General features: G+C 38.5%; 1 protein-coding gene across 1 annotated transcript; it reads left to right on the forward strand.

Moving 5' to 3' along the window:
- The first annotated feature begins 2033 nt into the window (after positions 1 to 2033).
- LOC113308745 (uncharacterized protein At2g33490-like) lies at positions 2034 to 4441 on the forward strand. Its single transcript, XM_026557210.1, has 7 exons — positions 2034 to 2437; positions 2556 to 2628; positions 2727 to 2801; positions 2912 to 2973; positions 3080 to 3145; positions 3252 to 3280; positions 3369 to 4441. Exons 1-7 carry the CDS (start codon positions 2294 to 2296, stop codon positions 4321 to 4323), a joined length of 1404 nt encoding a protein of 467 aa, XP_026412995.1. The 5' UTR covers positions 2034 to 2293; the 3' UTR covers positions 4324 to 4441.
- The last annotated feature ends 13682 nt before the right edge of the window (positions 4442 to 18123 follow it).

The raw sequence follows: 18123 nt of genomic DNA on the forward strand, positions 1-18123 counted from the left end.
CCGTGGTTATGTAGCTTTCTCATAGGCCCATCATCCAAAAAAGTATATCAACGCTTGGAAATCGGTCATTTGCCTCTCATAAAACACAGTAGTCAAAATGGTCAGGACCAACGTGTCTGTGAGAGTGGCCATCCAAATAAGGATGTTGGCCATTTTCTATGATCTCCTTCACGTTTTTTTTGACTAGAGAAAAACCCAGCACTAAAACTAACAAATAGGATGAATCCTGTTTTAGGGCATACATTTTTTTTTTATGGCATATCAAGTAAAGATAAAATCGGATCATTAGATAGTAAATCTAAAAGCTGCGTAACCAGGTATCTTGATAATGACAAAATTGTCTTTTTAGTATTAGTGGTTAATAATAATGATTAGTTGTAAATAATCTTGATTAGTGTTTAAGGATAATTAATTTATAAGATTTTGTGTTGATAAATTTGGGAGAAGAAAAGAAAAAGTTAGGTTTTCTTCTGGAGAAGGAAAAGCCGAAATGAAGATTCAAGTTATCAAAATGAGTGAAGAATAATCGATTTTTTTTATGTATGCTTTTAAAACACGGTTCAATAGGATAACCGATTTGGAGTCCTAGAGCTCTTTTTGTTACTTTTCCAAATGGCAAATTTATTCCAAATTTGTTCCCATTTTTGAGCCCCATTTCGATAGATTAGACCCAACAAACCTTTATATAATGAGGGAGGATTCATGGACATTCTTAGATGAACAAGGTCGAACAAGATTTGTGCCATTTTTTCCGCAAAATCCAAACGACAATGAATTTAAGTGTAGTATTTTGATGATATGTTTCTCTTATAGGACTCTACATTTCTACAGAAAAATGAACACAATTCGAGATGTATAAAACGACCATCTAGCCCTTTGAATATCAGCCGTTCAAAGTTAACGGCTGAAATTAAGATAGGTAGATGGTAAGGTTTGCTATCTCGAATTGTGTTCATTTTTTATAGGAATGTAGAGTCTTATAAGAGATACATTTCATCAAAATATTACACTTAAATTCTTTATCATTAGGGTTCGACGGAGAAAATGACGCAAATCTTGTCCGACCTTGTCCATCTAAGAGTGTCCATGGATCCTCCTCTTATATAATAGGTCTATGTAGCTTTTAGCTCAAAATGAATTACGTCCAATCTCCATTGACTTCGGATAGTCCCCAGTTTGGAAAAGAAAATAATATGCCGGCGTTCCTTATCATGCAAGGCGTGACCAAATTGCCAAGCCAAAGTCTAATTTTTCCGCTGTACATAAAATGGAAGCAAAAAAATTGTGTGGACGGAACGAGCATATGTACAAACACTGAGGTAGAATGCTGAACATTAAGCGGGTAATTTCGATATCATCTGATTTAAATTCATTGCGTAGGTTTTTGAAGATTGCGGTACCAATTTTAGCAGAAATGTATCAATCCAGTAAATCATGTGGTTTTATTATGCTTTTTGGTTTGTATAGATTTGACACACCACGTATAATTTGGTTCCTTGTAGCAATCTGGAAGTTTGAACAGGTTGTTGTATTAGTCTACCAGCGAACTTTATGGGTAACCTAGTCAAAGGAGCCGAACCGAATGGGGCTGAAATTGTGTTACAGGAGGGCCAAAGTAACTCTACCTTCCTCTTTTTATTTTTTTTGGCTTTTCGATGGTGTAAGGGAGATCATAGAAAGACAATGAGTATCGAATCGTTCAAGGTCTATCACATCAACAAATCAATATTAATGTCTTTGGATGAGGTAAATGTTACGCTATTTTCCTCGACAATGTCACTTGTTCACATAAAGGTAGGCTTGACGAAACCCACCAAGATGGTCAATGATTTGAAGTGTTGAAAATGGAGAATGTCTTTGATTATTTGTTCCCGAAGCCAAATCTATTTATTCTTCCCGACTATACTGACTTTAACATTTTTTTTTTATCAACAGGACCTCGTACGACTTGGACCTTCAAAACAAAAACAGCTACGTTAATCAAATTTCAGACAATACCAGTCGGCACGGCTTAAGATGTTTTTCAGCCGGACTTTAAAATGTTGAGCCAACGAGTCAAAGGAATTGGTAAACGTAGAAAAGATTATAGTACTAGCCTATTAGTATATATATAAGGCCAAATCAATGTTTGGTGTTCTTCATTAATTTCTTCCCTTTGAAGATCGACAAAAAAAATCAGAAATCAAAGAACAATCCTTCTATCTATATTCTTCCCTGTTGTTTTGTTTGGGAGCACAATTTTATAGAGAAGAAAAAAACCTAAAAAGGAAAGTTAAGGTTGAATACCAAAATCATGGCGACGAAGTTTTCATGGGAGAAACTGAAGGGACTTGTACTTTCTCAACATCAAAATCAGAACAAGAAAGATGATAAAACAGTAAATTTTCATTATCGTCCTTGTCCGAAGCTATTAGATGATTTTACTCAAGCTTCCAAGGTATGTTGTGCACTTTATCGGTCGATTAGTATTAATTTTGAGGTCGTACATGTTGTAAAAATGTTAACTCGTGAATCATTTTATTTTTTTTCTCTTGATGGTTGAATTTTTGCCGCAGGACTTGGATGAAATGAAAAAACGCAAAGATGCGATACTCTATGCTGCTGCTGTTGCGGCAAGTAGTGCATCTGGTAAGTTGATTAATTTTTGGTGCTGAACTCGTATGTGTTTTATTATTAGTTTTAGGTTTTCTCTGTGAGACCTTACTTCCATAATATTTTTTCTTCAGCGTTCTCAGAATCTTTGCGAGAAATGGGTGCTTGTCTACTTGAGCAAAGTGCGGTGACTGATGATGAACAAAATGGTAATAACCAACTATATTTTTTTCTTTTTTTTTTGGGGATACTACTGGTTATGGTGTTTTACACTTGTGTTCAGTAAGTTATCTCTCTAATCAAGTAAGTTGGACTGCAGGTAATGATCTCCGAATGCTCAGTAAAGCGCAATTTGAGCTTCAAGAACTTGTTGATAGCTATGTGAGTTCTTAACTGTTGCAATCTTGAGACATACAACAGATTAATATAGAGTTATTCACTGTAAACACTGAAATTCCTTGATTCTATCATTTTCTTCACATTTCAGCGGTCTCATATTTTCCAGATAGCAGCACCATCTGAGTCCATTCTCAGTGAACTAAAAACAATGGAGGTATGCGTAGCCTACTAATGTGAAAATATTTGAATACAACTGTCTGCTTTTGTTCACGTGATTGTCGTGATATAATTTTAGCTAATGTATTTGCTGATCTATGCAGGAAATGAAACAACAATGTGATGAAAAAAGGTTATTTGAGCTCTTCATTTTATCTTAATTTTCTATCTACGATTTCTTTTGTATTTTTTTTTTCAACTTTGTGTGTTTGTCTTTCCAGAAATGCGTATCAAGGCCTTTTGGCTGCCCAGACGAAAATGGAAAAGTCAAGATCTTTCAAGGGTAAAACCGATTCATCTCAGCAGTTGCAAACAGCTTTTATTGAATATGAACGGGAGGCGATTTGCTTTGTTTTTCGTTTGAATTCATTGAAAAAAGGGCACACCCGTAGTCTTCTAACACAGGCAGTTCAGCACCATGCTGCACAGACTAGTCTCTTCAGCAAGGGACTAAAGTCACTCAAGGAAATAGACCTGGAAATGAGATCATCAGTTGAACATCAACATAATGATCACAACTCCAGTGGCCTACAGGATCGCTATATGGATAGATGTGCCAGCTTGAGTGTCACTGGCAATAATTTACAGTACATATCACCCTTGGAACTAAAAAAGAACGAGATAAATTTAAGAACTGCCAAAACGAATGAAAGCAACATCGAAAGAGCTCACAACAAGTTATATCGTGCTTTGACATCTCGGAAATCAGGTCAGCTGTATGAACTTCCTAGCCCCCCAAGTGCTAGAAATACACCGGTAGTTCAATCTGCTGAGGTGAGGAGAAGTCAAGACCTCTATGCTACAATAGAAAACCGGTTGACACCATCAAGTGCATCAAGTGCATCAACATCATATCCATTACCCATCCCCCTTACGACTGAGTACCCAAGTGACGCGAGATTTTATCACTCCGCTCCATCAACATATCCAAAATTACCAAGGTATGCTAAAACCGATGAGTTCCTAAGCTCCCAATATGTACATATAGATGATGGAAGAGTTTGTCACTCTGCTCCTTTAGAGATAAGTCAAGACGTCTACTCTGCTGACGAAATACCGTGGACACCAACGAATGTCACAGCATATCGCCTACCTCCTGGGAGTGAGCTCCCTCGCGGGAACTACATACCTTTAACTGACGAGAGAGCGAAAGCAATACTTGGGAGCGAGCTTTAGACGTAGCCAAACACTTGTAGAGTACTTGCAATAAAGTGAATTATATATGTACAGTTAGTTACTGCATTACCTAGATACTACATTATGTAATTATTGAATAGGGCTACTGGTTCCATCTGAAATGTAGTTTAACATCTTGTGATTAAGTCGAACTTGCGACCACTCACAACCATCGAGAAAGGGGAGGTCCTAGCGGGCTATATAGGGGTTGCTGTCCTGCACTAGTGTTGTAAGAGCTACGGCCTGAGCTTCATGAGTTCATGTCTTGCCTACTGTCACACCTCCAAATGCTGGAAGCAATTTTTCGCGAAGGTATAACCCTGCAATATAGTGGTTCAGTGATTTCTTATCACCCACTAGTATTTCAGCCTTATAAGTTTGCGCCAATGCAAACATCCAACTCTGTCTTGAGTATGCAACGGAAGACTTACTTAAATTTTCTCTACCAAACAATACTACAAAGAAATTCCTGCCATGTTTATGCTTCACAGAATTGGGGGAGTATTATCGAATCAACAGAATACCAAAGCCAAACGCATAAGCTAACAAACTCACTTTTATTAGCTTAAGAGGAAGATACAAAACTCGTCCAACCAATGGACTTACAAGCTTATTCTCTAAGCCTAACGCAGAAATCACTCTCTACTGCAATGTGGTTCCTGAACACTTGAACTATTAAACAACTTCATTTAAAAGGGTTCTCTGACTATTTATAATGCCAAGAACCAGGACCAATCCGTATGCAACTCTCTTGCACGCCTGATGCATAGTGGGATTTATAAAATACCATTCATATCCTCTTTATTTTTGTTCTCCTTCTTACCCCCTTATTTGGTTTATTTACTAGTCTATCCTTTATGTTTACCATTTATTGTTGAAACCCTAGTTCTACAAGGGGAAGTTTGTTTTGTTTAGAAAAGTGGTGTAAGAACCCTAAATCCTTCCTAAGAGAAGAGCCTCCAACACTTTGTTATTTCCAATTTGTAATTGGGTAGAAATTTCAATTTGTAAGAGATGCATATATTATCTTCTAATTTCCAATCTTAGAATTGGGTAGAAATTTGAAGATTATTAGAGAAGAACCTCAAATCTTTGTACTTCCTTGTTCCAAGGGTCGAAGGAGCATCATTTGAAGGTCGGTTACTTTTATTTCATGGTGTTTTGTTATAATTTAACATTCCAATTTCAATTATAAGTATTACTTTACATTAACGCCCCATGAACAACCATCTGTCCACGGGCAGTTCCCTAACCGCCACATTTCACTTTTTAACTGCTAACTTTAGTGCTGGCGTGTAGAATGGCGCCACACTTTTTTCCATACGGTTAGGATATTTCAAACTCGGTTATAAAGCCACTTTATAACTGTCTCTAACTTTCTCTTTCCCTTTGGCATGCGTGTGTTGCACACACACATTCGCAACTGACAGCTTGAACTCAAATCCGGCAATCATTATGCATCACTGAACTTTGGCCTTGCCAATATTCGACAATGATTATGCTTCACTCACTCTTGGCCTACGCCAAGTGATCAACAATGATTACGCTTCATCCAACTTGCACTTTTGCCAAGTATTCAACAATGGTTGCGTTCTATTCATTCCACTACGCACTCAGCTCATTTGGATGCCAACATCCAAATATCATGTCAACTGAGTCTTGACTTGCTTAGTTAAACTTCATACTTCATATGCATCACTTGCATTCCTTTTGCCTGAGAAATTGATACCAATGGCATGTTTGGCCCCGCCATTGTTGCATATGCATAGTCCAGGCCTTGGCCAAAGTTTAGGACCATGCCAAAGTCATCCCATGACTTGCAATCCTTTATTCCTTACTTGAGTTGGGTCAACTCTGAATAAGGATATGAAACACTATCTCATAGTTGTTTCATGTGCTAAGTAGCCTTTCTTGTCTCAGCCATGTTGGCGTTACATCGTCGGCATGTGCAACTCCATCTTCCAGACTACATTCTCAGTAATGCGCATCCGTTGCGCTTAACTGTTGGGCCATGTCATAGACCTCACCCACCCAATACATTCAACGTCCTCGGTGAATGTAACATCAGTTCAGTCTCTACTGAACTCTCTTGGCCTTGTACGCATCTGAGCCACTCTCAGAAATCAGCAACTTTGTTTGGCCTTTAACCTTGCCAAATCTTTTCTGCCTAGTACTTTATGCCTCTACTTAGTTTGTTTGCCTTTCCATTAAGCCTATCAATTCCAGCTTCATTGTCGCACCGTCGACTATGCTTCAATCTCCACTTCATTCACATATCAACACCCAAATGCTCTTGCGATCTGTTGCCATGCACTTTCAGAACTCCTTTGAAATTCGGCAGTACTCTCCTTTAACTAAACCCTAAGCTAATTTTCTACTTCCGACTGCATCCGCATCACAAATCTTTTCTCCAACCATTCTGTGCCTAAGTGTACACTCCAAACATCCAACATATCACCCTGATATGCATAACTTAGCTTACTGCCTTCAATTCCGACTGACATTGCACTCTTTCAATTCAACAAGCCATACTGTAGACTAAGTGTTCTTTAATAATTTTGCAACACTCCTGTGCTAATTTGACTGAAATGCATGACATTAGCCATGACTTAGGGTACCCGGGGTTTACTATCACCTCACTGGACAGGGTTCCTCTTCACGCTCTTTTAAACTAACAAGGCCTCACTTGTTCTTTCAAACTGCTACGCTTTAATGTAGCGGAAAAACAGTATTATGCTCTTCCTAACTATGAGTTACTCTTAAATCATATGCTTGATGGACTTACAACTTCATTCTTGCTGCGTTACTCCATGCTATCGCTGACAAATACTGTCGCACTTTTACGTAACTCTCCCAACAACAAACTCGCCTATGCCACCAACTTCACTTCTTGCTTGGTTTTGCTTTCAACGTTTCTTATTGTATACTTTGGCTAAGTATAGTAGTAGTGCTTCCCCAATGAACTAGGTTTACATTAAGCAAAAAGAGACAAGGTTTTTGCTTAAACACCTCCTTCATTCATTACACTATCCTTACATAAGAAACATAGGGACTCTTTCCCATTTACACCATTGGCCAACACCCGACCTTACTGAAAGTAAACAACCTACCAAATCAAATACACCAACAACTAGTGTGCCATATTTTATGACCATAAGATCAGCAACACCCAACTTAAACTTCAAACAGAAACAACAAACATAAAACATGCCAAAGTCTCCATACTTCAGCAGCCTTGCAGGTTCAGGCACTTGCAAACAACAATGCCAGGCCCCTGCTTCATACACATGCTAATCACGGCTAACAAGGGATGCTAAGATCCATAGGATATCCAAATTCCATATGAATCTCAGCCAAGCTTTCTTCGAACGAGCGGAAAGGAGAAAACTCACTTGCCTTTCCTTTTTGTCACACTTCATATGCCAACCAGACTAACCTTCCTTACACCTTTCACGAAACAAGGTGCACCTGGAAATTATATGAAAATCCCGCCAAGCTGAGGCATCACTGTTGCCTCTGCTTCTTTGAAAAGGTTGTTACCAAGGATCATCTCGAAGTCATTGAGATACATCACCATTACACTGATTTGGCCACGCCATCTCCAACTTCAACATTCGCCAAAGCCATCCCCTTGATTGGATTAGTTATATCATTCACTGTCTTCATGCAGTGATTGCTGCTTTCTTTGCCTTGTGCTGCTGCTGCTGCAACCCTGTTGCTGCTGCTGTTTTCCTTCCTCTTGCTACTGCTCCAAACACAGCACAAGCCCAGTTCAGTTCACAGCTAAGCCCAAAGGCCTAGTTAAACCAAAGCTCAAGTTCAGTCCACTAAAGGCCTAGTTCTCTGTCAAGGGTACTCAAAGCCCATTGACACTCCAAGCCCAAGTTCATTATCAAGCCCAGTTCAATTCATTTTAAGACCAACTGAGTCCAAGGCTCAGTTCAATTCAAAGGCCCAAGGCCTAAAGCACTTCATCATTACAAACAAACCCACTAAGCCCAAAGCACAATTAGAGGCCCAATACCAATTTAGAGCCCAAATAGCTAAACACTACAAAACACTCCCAATCTCTGTGGATCGACCCGTACTTGCACGAGCTACAACCGACGACCGTGCACTTGCGGTATTACTGTAGGCCCGCGTTTCATTTCGCTTAATTTTCACACACTTCCGGGCCCACCAAGTTTTTGGCGCCGTTGCCGGGGATTGGTGCTGTGTTTTTTTTTGTAGTTTTATTAGCTATTTTTGCATTTCACTGCATAGCATTTGCATCTGCATCTGCTTCACTTCATTTGCTGTTGGACCTGCTGTTCTGAACCTGTTTTTTTTTCTGCTGGGACGCCACCAAGGAAAAGAACCAAAGCCCAACTGGGTTTTTGCAACAATATCAGAGCAGCTGGGCTGTGCTTAAAAGGTAACCCATTTAAGAGAACCCGAATTGTGGGCTTCCAATTTTTAATTGTGGGCTTGTAATATTAAAGCCAATTTTTGGGCTTTTTATTTTCTGTTGGGTTTATAATTAATTTTTGTGAGCTTGTTTGTTTAATTTGTGGGCTTGTTTTTAATTTTTGTGAGCTTGTTTAATTTGGACTGGTATTTTGTATTCTGGGTTTTTAAACCCAGCTGAGCTTGTAACCGATCACGCTAGGTTAACTCGTTAGTGGGCCGAGTACCCAAATTCTAGGCCGAGATTTTGGACTCAGTTTCACCAAACGTTTTCAAACCAGCTGAGCCAAAGCAAACACAAAACAAACAGTGGGCTTGCTCCCATTCAAAAACCAAATTTTATTTTCTTTTTTTTTTTTTAAAAAAAAAAAAAATCAAAATTTTCTCTTGCTCCCATTTTAAACCAAATTTTTTCTTTATCCCATCTTAAACCAAAAGTTTTATTTTACTCCCATTTCAAAACCAAATTTTCAAATGTCTCCCACCAAAACCAAATTTTTCCCAAAAATCCAAACCCATTAAAAACCAAATTTTGGGCTTTGTAACATAGTTACTTAGCTTTTGAGCCAATCATGTCTGGATTTTGGTCTGCTCCTGGGGATGGAAATAAAACTCTTAGAGAACTTGCTTATGGGCATGTGCCACGTTATGAACCTTCCACGGACCATGACGTCAATAGTCATAGGAATTATTATGGACACTTTCAAAGTCCCGAGCCGCAATACATGAACCCTAATGACTATTCATACATGCATCATTCATCGCAACGTGAAAATGAACATTTTGCTAGTGCCTCATTCACACAATCATCACTTATGGATCAAATAGAAGCTCGAATCACAGCTTTAGAAATGCAATCACATGAGGAATCTGTCACATCTAATTTTCCTAGGCAACCTGAAATCTATGCATGTCCCGCATGTGGTAGTTTAGACCACCCTGTTGAGAATTGTCATATTTTGCATAATTTTAGGCAATGTAGAGAAAATCCAAGGTATGAAATGCCCATAAATTGTGAGAATGGTAGTCATTGGGACCATAATCAATCCTTTGAGGGTTGCGATCAATATTTTGTAAACCCTAATGACCATGCACACATGTACCATTCACCACAATTTGAACATGAAGAATTTTGTACTCCCATGAATTTAGACTCCACCACAGAAGCTTTAAGACTCTGCAAGCAAGACTATGATAGATCTACATCACGAATTCATGCACATTTAGATCAGATTTTGCTTCACCGACAAAAGGAGGAAATTCATGAGGAAATGTATGTTGTCCCTAATGAAGTGTCTAGTCCCATTCATGTAAATAATGTTGAATATGAACCTAATTTAGAGGAACATGAATCGACTAATGACACCACCACTGTTAATGAGGACCAATATGCATGCTACCATGATGATGATTATGATGATTATGATGATATGTTAGAAGAACATGAAAATATTGTGGAACCTGTTGGTTCAAAAACATATGGCTTCTCGCCCTCGACCTTCATGAATGTAGTTTTTTCTAATACTCATTGTAATTCATATGATTTTGATATTGACATGGGATTCGTACAATTATTCTGTGAAGATGAGCATGACATAGGAATAGTTGAATCTTCTGTAGACACTAATATGCATGAAAATATATTTGATGTGTCTGATTCTCTACCTAGGTCACATTGTGATATTTCTCCTGATTTGCCGATGCATGAGAATAAATTTGTTGATGATGTTGATGATTCTGAGTGTGAACTTGCTAAACTGATTGATGATTGTGAGCATGATGTGACATGTGTAGATGATTTAGGATATTTTGATTTGATTAATAATGACGCACCTATTCTCCTACATGAGTCACAATCTGTTGGCCTTCCACCCAACCTAGATTTGGTTTGTACCAATATTGTAAAACCAATTTTTCTGAAAATTCCTAATCTAGGATTGGAACTGTATGCTTCCCAAGTCCTTTTGGACTATTTTTCATCCAAATATAATACATTTGAGGAACCACAGTTGGAATTAGCATGTTTGCCCGTCCCTAGCAAAGTTCATTTCGAGCTAGACCTTGTGCATGATGAACCCCCGAAACTGCGCGATTTTGTTTTCAAAATTATATCTTCTGTAAAATCCAGGTTTGGGGGTAGCTCATTTTGTTTCACAGTTTCACTTGCGTTTCTTTCCTGTTATATATGTGTGAAGTTGTTGAAATGTCTACACTTTGTCTTTTGGGTTGATCCTCAACTCTTTAGATTGTTAGTGTATGGTGAATTTTTGTATATAATCCAGTAGATAAAATTTCTTAAAAACCCTTTTGTTCCTTTTGTATATATTTTGCTAATCCAATATGATCTCGGCTGAAATATGTTGGATTTTTGCCTTGAATAACGGAGTTTTAATTCTGCTTTCGCCGAAATCGGGTATTCTCTCTCCTTTTACTCTACTCAGCATGTCCCTTTCCATATATTGTTTTATAAGTCTTTCCATATTCTGAAACATTGAGGACAATGTTTAGTTTAGGTTTGGGGGTATAGAGTAGATACCACGATAATTTGCCATAATTGAAAACTAACTCCTTCTCTTTTTGAAAAAATTGAAAAATTCCAAAAAAAATTGAAAAATTGAAAAATTCCAAAAAAAATTGAAAAATCAAAATAAAAAAATTAAAAAATTGAAAAAACATAAAAAATGGAGCTCATTTACCTTGAAATGTTGACTCTTGTGCAAATATGTATTTTTATTAGGAGTCTTAGTCTAGATATTTAGGCACCCTGATTCTAGCACAATTCACATTGTGATAAGAAATTTGCACGCGCACGATCTACCAATACATGTATGGCCTCGATCTTCAAGGTGTTTGATAGGAAGTTACGATTGCCAATCACTTTAGAATACTGAACGAAACTTGACTAGCTTGTTCTTTGGTTGGTTGGGATAGAAGGTGGAGGTTACATTAAGAAAGACAACCATCGAATTTAACTGGGTGCATCAAAAAGGGCTACCTCTTGCAAAGTGTCATGTAATTTTTGTTTCCTTTTGTATTTGTATCAAAAGTGTTTATCTTCAAAAAAAAAAAAAAAAAAAAAAAAAAAAAAAACGATGTATATATTCAGAAAAAAAAAAGAGAAAAAATATCAGAAAAATACAAAAAAATCAAGTATTTATCAATTCCATCATCTCTTGTTCCAAAAATAAAAAGAGAATAGTCAATGTAAATAAGAGTCATGTAAATAGTCATTTTGTTGTTTTTTGTAATAAGCAAGGAGGGTGTATGCCATTGATGTACAACGCGAGTAATTGTGAAATACCTCCAACTCATTCACAATTCTGGTAAAGTCCGGACAGCTAGCTAGATTTCGACCTCAGTTCTTAGCCTGAGAAACTATCTCTTGGTGATTAATAGTCATAACTTCAGATCTTTCTTTACACATGTGTAGATACACTTTACACTCTTATCACATGTCTTTTTTTGTTATCAGTGCTAGGATTGTGCCTTCGATAGCTAGATTGACATCTCCATTTTGCTGTGAGCTTAACTGACTTGCACATGTCACATTTGATGGAATCTGAGCTTATATTTTGACCTAGAACTTTGTAGGTACGTTCTAAGCAAACCTTCACGAGACTTCAACTCGTCCACTAGGGACACTTAGTGGTTTAAAAGGCTTAGTGCATACGCTAAATGCATTCGAGAGACCAGCGACAGTGGTATAGGTAGGATTTCCTTAGTTTTGTTTTACTTGAGGACAAGTAAAATTCAGGTTTGGGGGTATTTGATGAGTGCCAAATAATGTATATATTTATCCCTTTTTGTTGGCATTTAACTCATCTTTTGTGCAGTAATTCTACATTTTATCCCATATTCTGTATTTTCATTGTTTTCAAGAATAAATATTTTTCTTACTTAATTTTGCATTTTTAGGTAATAAATAAAGTTTGGATGAATAACAGAGCGGAAAAGAGCAGAAAAGTAGTGAAAAGCCGGAAGAAATTACGCAAGGAAGCCGCAAAGAATGGAGCACACGTCCAAAAAGCTAGGAATGGGCTCAAGAAGGAAGAATTGTTCTTAAAGAAGATATGGGCTTGGCATACCCAAGGCCCAAAACCCTTACCCAAACCCATTTTCTATATCCATACCCGCCTCCATTCTCAGCCGTTAGATCGGATCCATCTCATCATCCAATGGTCGCTTCTTCATCGTTCATCAAAATCTGAAGTCCCTGCAAAACACCATAGTACCTAAATTCCAAGCCTTCAGATTAGATCACATTTAGATCCTATGGTCGCTTCTTTGCCTGCTCATCAAATCTCGATACTTCCGCTTAACACTACAGCACCTAACCTCGATCTTCGCCGTTAACTTTGTTGTATTTCACAATCCAACGGTCGAAGTGATTCATCTCTCATACCACCGTTAGATCTACCAACCATCTTCACATCCAACGCGTCTCCTCGCTAGACATCAAAGTTTGATGAACCCGCTCAACACCTTAACCATCGAACCCATCGACCTCAAGCCAAACACCCTCTTCTTCCCAAATCATTTTCTTTCCCCAAAACTTCTTCTCCACCACCATACCGCCTGCAACTCCACTGCCACACCATCACTGCCTTTGGCCATTGGCCACTGTTTTTCTTCATTTTCCACTGTCCATTTTTCCTATATCAATTTTCACTGTTCTTGGCTTACTGCCACCATTACTTCACTGCCATCTCTTCTTTTCTCCTTGCCTTGCTACTCAGCTGCCTTGGCCACTGCCCTGCAACCCTGCTGCTGCTGCTGCTTTCCTTCCCTTTGCACAGAAAGGTGAGGACCCTTGCATAAGAAAAAACCACCAGCTCTATTCTTCGCAGCCAAACTATCATCCCTTTGATAGATTTTCTCTTTGGCCTAAGAACTTTTCTTATTCTCCTTGTGCTTACACTTCTAGTTCTTCTTATCCTTGCCCTTCCTATTAGCATCAGTTGAGGTATTGACTAACCTAAAATTATTAAGGCTGTCCACGATTGCAATCGCTGAAGGTAGGTATTTGGCACCCTGCCTTCTTACTTCGGCCTGAGCCCATGCTTGCAAACCAGATGTAAAATTAAAAAAATTATCTTCCTCAGACATGTTGCGAATATCTAGCATCAGAGACGAAAACTCTTTCACGTATTCCCGTGGTGTACCGGTATGCCTCAGCTTATGCAAGATCTCTCTGGCTAACCAAGCCGCATTTCTTGGAAAGAATTGACTCTTCAATTCTTCTTTCATGACATCCCATGTCACGATGCTTGGACGACCAGCAGTAAGGTCATCATCAGTTCTAGTTCTCCTCCATAATTTTGAAATTCTACAATGCCTTCGCATCTCTTGCGCCAGAAAATGCCTTAGGTTCTGGGACTTTAATCTTCGTAAAGTCACTGCCACTACCACCCGCAGTAGCTTGATCCAAACCAATTATACCCACCATTCTCCTTAAGACGCTTAACTCATCAGTTAACTCTTTCAAGGCTCCTGTGAACATGGTCTTTACATCAGCGATTTGGCCTTCCAAATCAATGTGCTTCTTAGTTGTTTCTTGGTTTGACTCCAGCATATCAGCAGCGTACTCATCAAGAGCCTGAATGCGAGCCAACACCGTTGCATTATAATTGGCATTGTTAGGATGGCGCACCTCATCGCCAATCTTGTCTTCCAAGTCCGCTACCCTATCAGATAAGGCATCCAACGTACTCTTCTTGCCAGCCATTATCTCTAGCAACTTCAGCAACTAAACTCGAGCAAAACAGAGAAAATCTTCCAACACAAAGCTAAAAAAGAGCAATCTGTTCTCTGATACCCGAATTGTCACACCTCCAAATGCACCAAGCAATTTTTCGCGAAGGTATAACCCGACAATACAGTGGTTCAGTGATCTCTTATCACCCACTAGTATTTCAGCCTTATAAGTTTGCACCAATGCAAACAACCAACTCTACCTTGAGTATGCAACGGAAGACTTACTTAGATTTTGTCTACCGAACAATGTAGCCCATACTACAAAGAGGATCCTGACATGTTTATGCTTCATAGAATTAGGGGAGTATTATCGAATCAACAGAATAACAAAGCCAAACGCATAAGCTAACAAACTCACTTTTATTAGCTTAAGGGGAAGATGCAAAACTCGTCTAACCAATGGACTTACAAGCTTATTCTCTAAGCCTAACGCAGAAATCACACTGTACTGCAATGTGGTTCCTCAACACTTGAACTATTGAACAACTTCATTTACAAGGGTTCTCTGGTTATTTATAATGCCAAGAACCATGGCCAATCCGTATGCAACTCTCTTGCACGCCCCATTAACAACCATCTGTCCATAGTCAGTTCCCTAACCTCCACAGTTCACTTTTTAACTGCTAACTTTAGTGCTGGCGTGTAGAATGGCGCCACACTTTTTCCATACGGTTAGGATATTTCAAACTCGGTTATAAAGCCACTTTATAACTGTCTCTAACTTTCTCTTTCCCTTTGGCATGCGTGTGTTGCACACACACATTCGCAACTGACAGCTTGAACTCAAATCCGACAATCATTATGCATCACTGAACTTTGGCCCTGCCAATATTCGACAATGATTGTGCTTCACTCACTCTTGGCCTACGCTAAGTGCTCAACAATGATTATGCTTCATCCAACTTGCACTTCTGCTAAGTACTCAACAATGGTTGCGCTTTATTCATTCCGCTACGCACTCAGCTCATTTGGATGCCAACATCCAAATATCATGCCAACTGAGTCTTGACTTGCTTAGTTCAACTTCATACTTCATATGCATCACTTGCATTTCTTTTGCCTGAGCAATTGATACCAATGGCGCATTTGGCCCCGCCATTGTTGCATATGCATAGTCCAAGCCTTGGCCAAAGCTTAGGACCATGCCAAAGTCATCGCATGACTTGCAATTCATCCTTTATTCCTTCCTTGAGCTGGGTCAACTCTGAATAAGGATATGCAACACTATCTCATAGTTGTTGCATGTGCTAAGTAGCCTTTTTTGTCTCAGCCATGTTGGCGCTACATCGTCGGCATGTACAGCTCCATCTGCCAGGCTACATTCTCAATAATGCGCAACTGTTGCGCTTAACTGTTGGGCCATGTCATACCTATCTATGTCACAGCTGAGCAGGGAATGCATGCAAAATGGGATTACAAAGGCTAAAGTTAGACTTGGGAGTCCGCTGGGCTGAATTCGCACATGTCTCTAGGCCATGTAATTGCTGTCGGTGCAGCTACGTCTTCAGTTTGCTCTGCATTTAAGGCTGAAGTTGGCTAGCATCTTGCTCCATGTTGACGTTGTGTACCTACATGTTCATGAATGATTAGACCCTGTCCAACTTCCGCAATTTCATTTACCCTCACTTGGAGGTTTCCAAGGCTAGGCATATAATATTGTGCAGTGTCTGAGTTCCTCTTGGCTTAAAGCTACGCCTCCGGTCCTCATAGATTTTGTTAATTTTATGCACTATCCACCAGCGTTTACACTTAAATTATCAAAAATGATTTAACTAGCATGTTGTTTTCCACATATGCCAATCAGGAATAGCAGCCTTAAGGATTCTAGTTATATCCTGGTTATGAGCACAGTTAGCAGCAACTAAATTATCAATAATCCTTTGTTTATCCATAATTCCTATTAACAGCTTCCAATCTTTTCTAGCTAATGTATAATAAAAAGACATATGATGCTTCGAACTTTTGAGCATATACAAATGGGACATTTACTTAGAGCATTTCCAACAGATTGTGGATTTTTTATTTTTTAGTGGCACATAGGATTTTATATCTCCGTTTGGATAAATCCATCTCCAATGATAGGGTCCTACAAGATAGGAGGGACCAATTACTAAATATGAAGGTGTTCAAGAAAGTGTTATTTACACCTCCGTTTGCACCTCCACGTCATCTTTTTCACTAATTTTCTTTTAATTCCAGGGTTAAAATTCTCTATTGTTGGAGATGGTTTTTTAAATATGAGGTCCTACATTTACTCTATGTGTAGACCTCATAAATAAAATGACTAAATAAAAATACACAGAATTTTTTGCACCTTTCGTTGGAGATGCTCTTAGAGATATATATATAAAGAAAAATATTTCCATAAGAAATGAGGAATTTTGGGAGGTAGTTTATTTTTCCAAGAAAAGGTTAATCTCCATAATCTGTTTTATGTGCGACTATACTCTCATGAAATTTTCTTCCGTTCGGGGTTAAAAATTCTTGATTTTGACCGTTACAAGATTTGCAGTAAAATACTGTGGTTTACAACCTCCGGCATGTAACATGGTTGGGTTTCACATTTTACGACCATGTGTCTTTCACCAAGTCGTTGACGTTGACTCGATTTATCGGCAAAGTCTAAATAGACTCTCCAAAAGCTCTCCATTTTCCATTTTTGGGCTTTTTCCATTTGGAGTCCTAGAAACTAGAGTCTAGACGGCTAGACTTCTTTTGTTGTTTTTCAATGACCCATTTTATGTTAAAGCTCGTTCCAATTCCAAATTCAAATTCAAACTTAGCTTTTGACTACTACTTCCTCTAAGAAAAACCCAAATAATTCCAAATTTGCTTACGTCTTTTGTTCCAACATTTTGAGCCCCTCTCAAAAAAAATATTAGACCTTCGATTAACAATTTCAATTTATTCAAATTAAAATCTGATTTCATGATCGCTTACAAGAACAACAAAAAAATCAAAATACAATATAATAAGAACCCTAATACAAATGTAGATATCAATTACAAGTAAATCGCGAAGAGAAAGAGCCATATACCGTAAAGAAACCAAATTTTTGTAATTGTAGTAGGGAAGGATGATGGTATAATCCGGAATCGATTCCGACCATTTAATCTGATTTTTTTCTTCTTCAATAAGAGATACTCTGTTAGAATACGGGCATCCAACTCAAAACCAATTGGCTATGACTGGAGAGGCCCAAAGGATTATAAACCGCAAGATCTTAAAAACCCAGACAATGTGGGACTAATAATCTCAACACTCCCCCTCACGTGTAGCCTCGTTGGGTCTAACACGTGGAACAATAAATCGGGTGACGCGGAGTAAAGGTGCGGTCATTTGACTTCACACAAATAGCCTGCTCTGATACCATGTTAGAATACGGGCATCCAACTCAAAACCAATTGGCTATGAGTGGAGAGGTCCAAAGGATTATAAACCGCAGGATCTTAGAAATCCATACAATGTGGGACTAATAATCTCAACATACGAAAGGAGTTATTTCCCCATAATCTTGTAAATCCAAACAAACCCGGATACTCTAAATCCTTTGGATTGAATATGAATTCTAAGCAATACCGTGTTAGATTGTTGATGTTC

Source organism: Papaver somniferum, chromosome 9 (genome assembly GCF_003573695.1).
Source record: "Papaver somniferum cultivar HN1 chromosome 9, ASM357369v1, whole genome shotgun sequence".
Taxonomy (NCBI): Eukaryota; Viridiplantae; Streptophyta; class Magnoliopsida; order Ranunculales; family Papaveraceae; genus Papaver; species Papaver somniferum.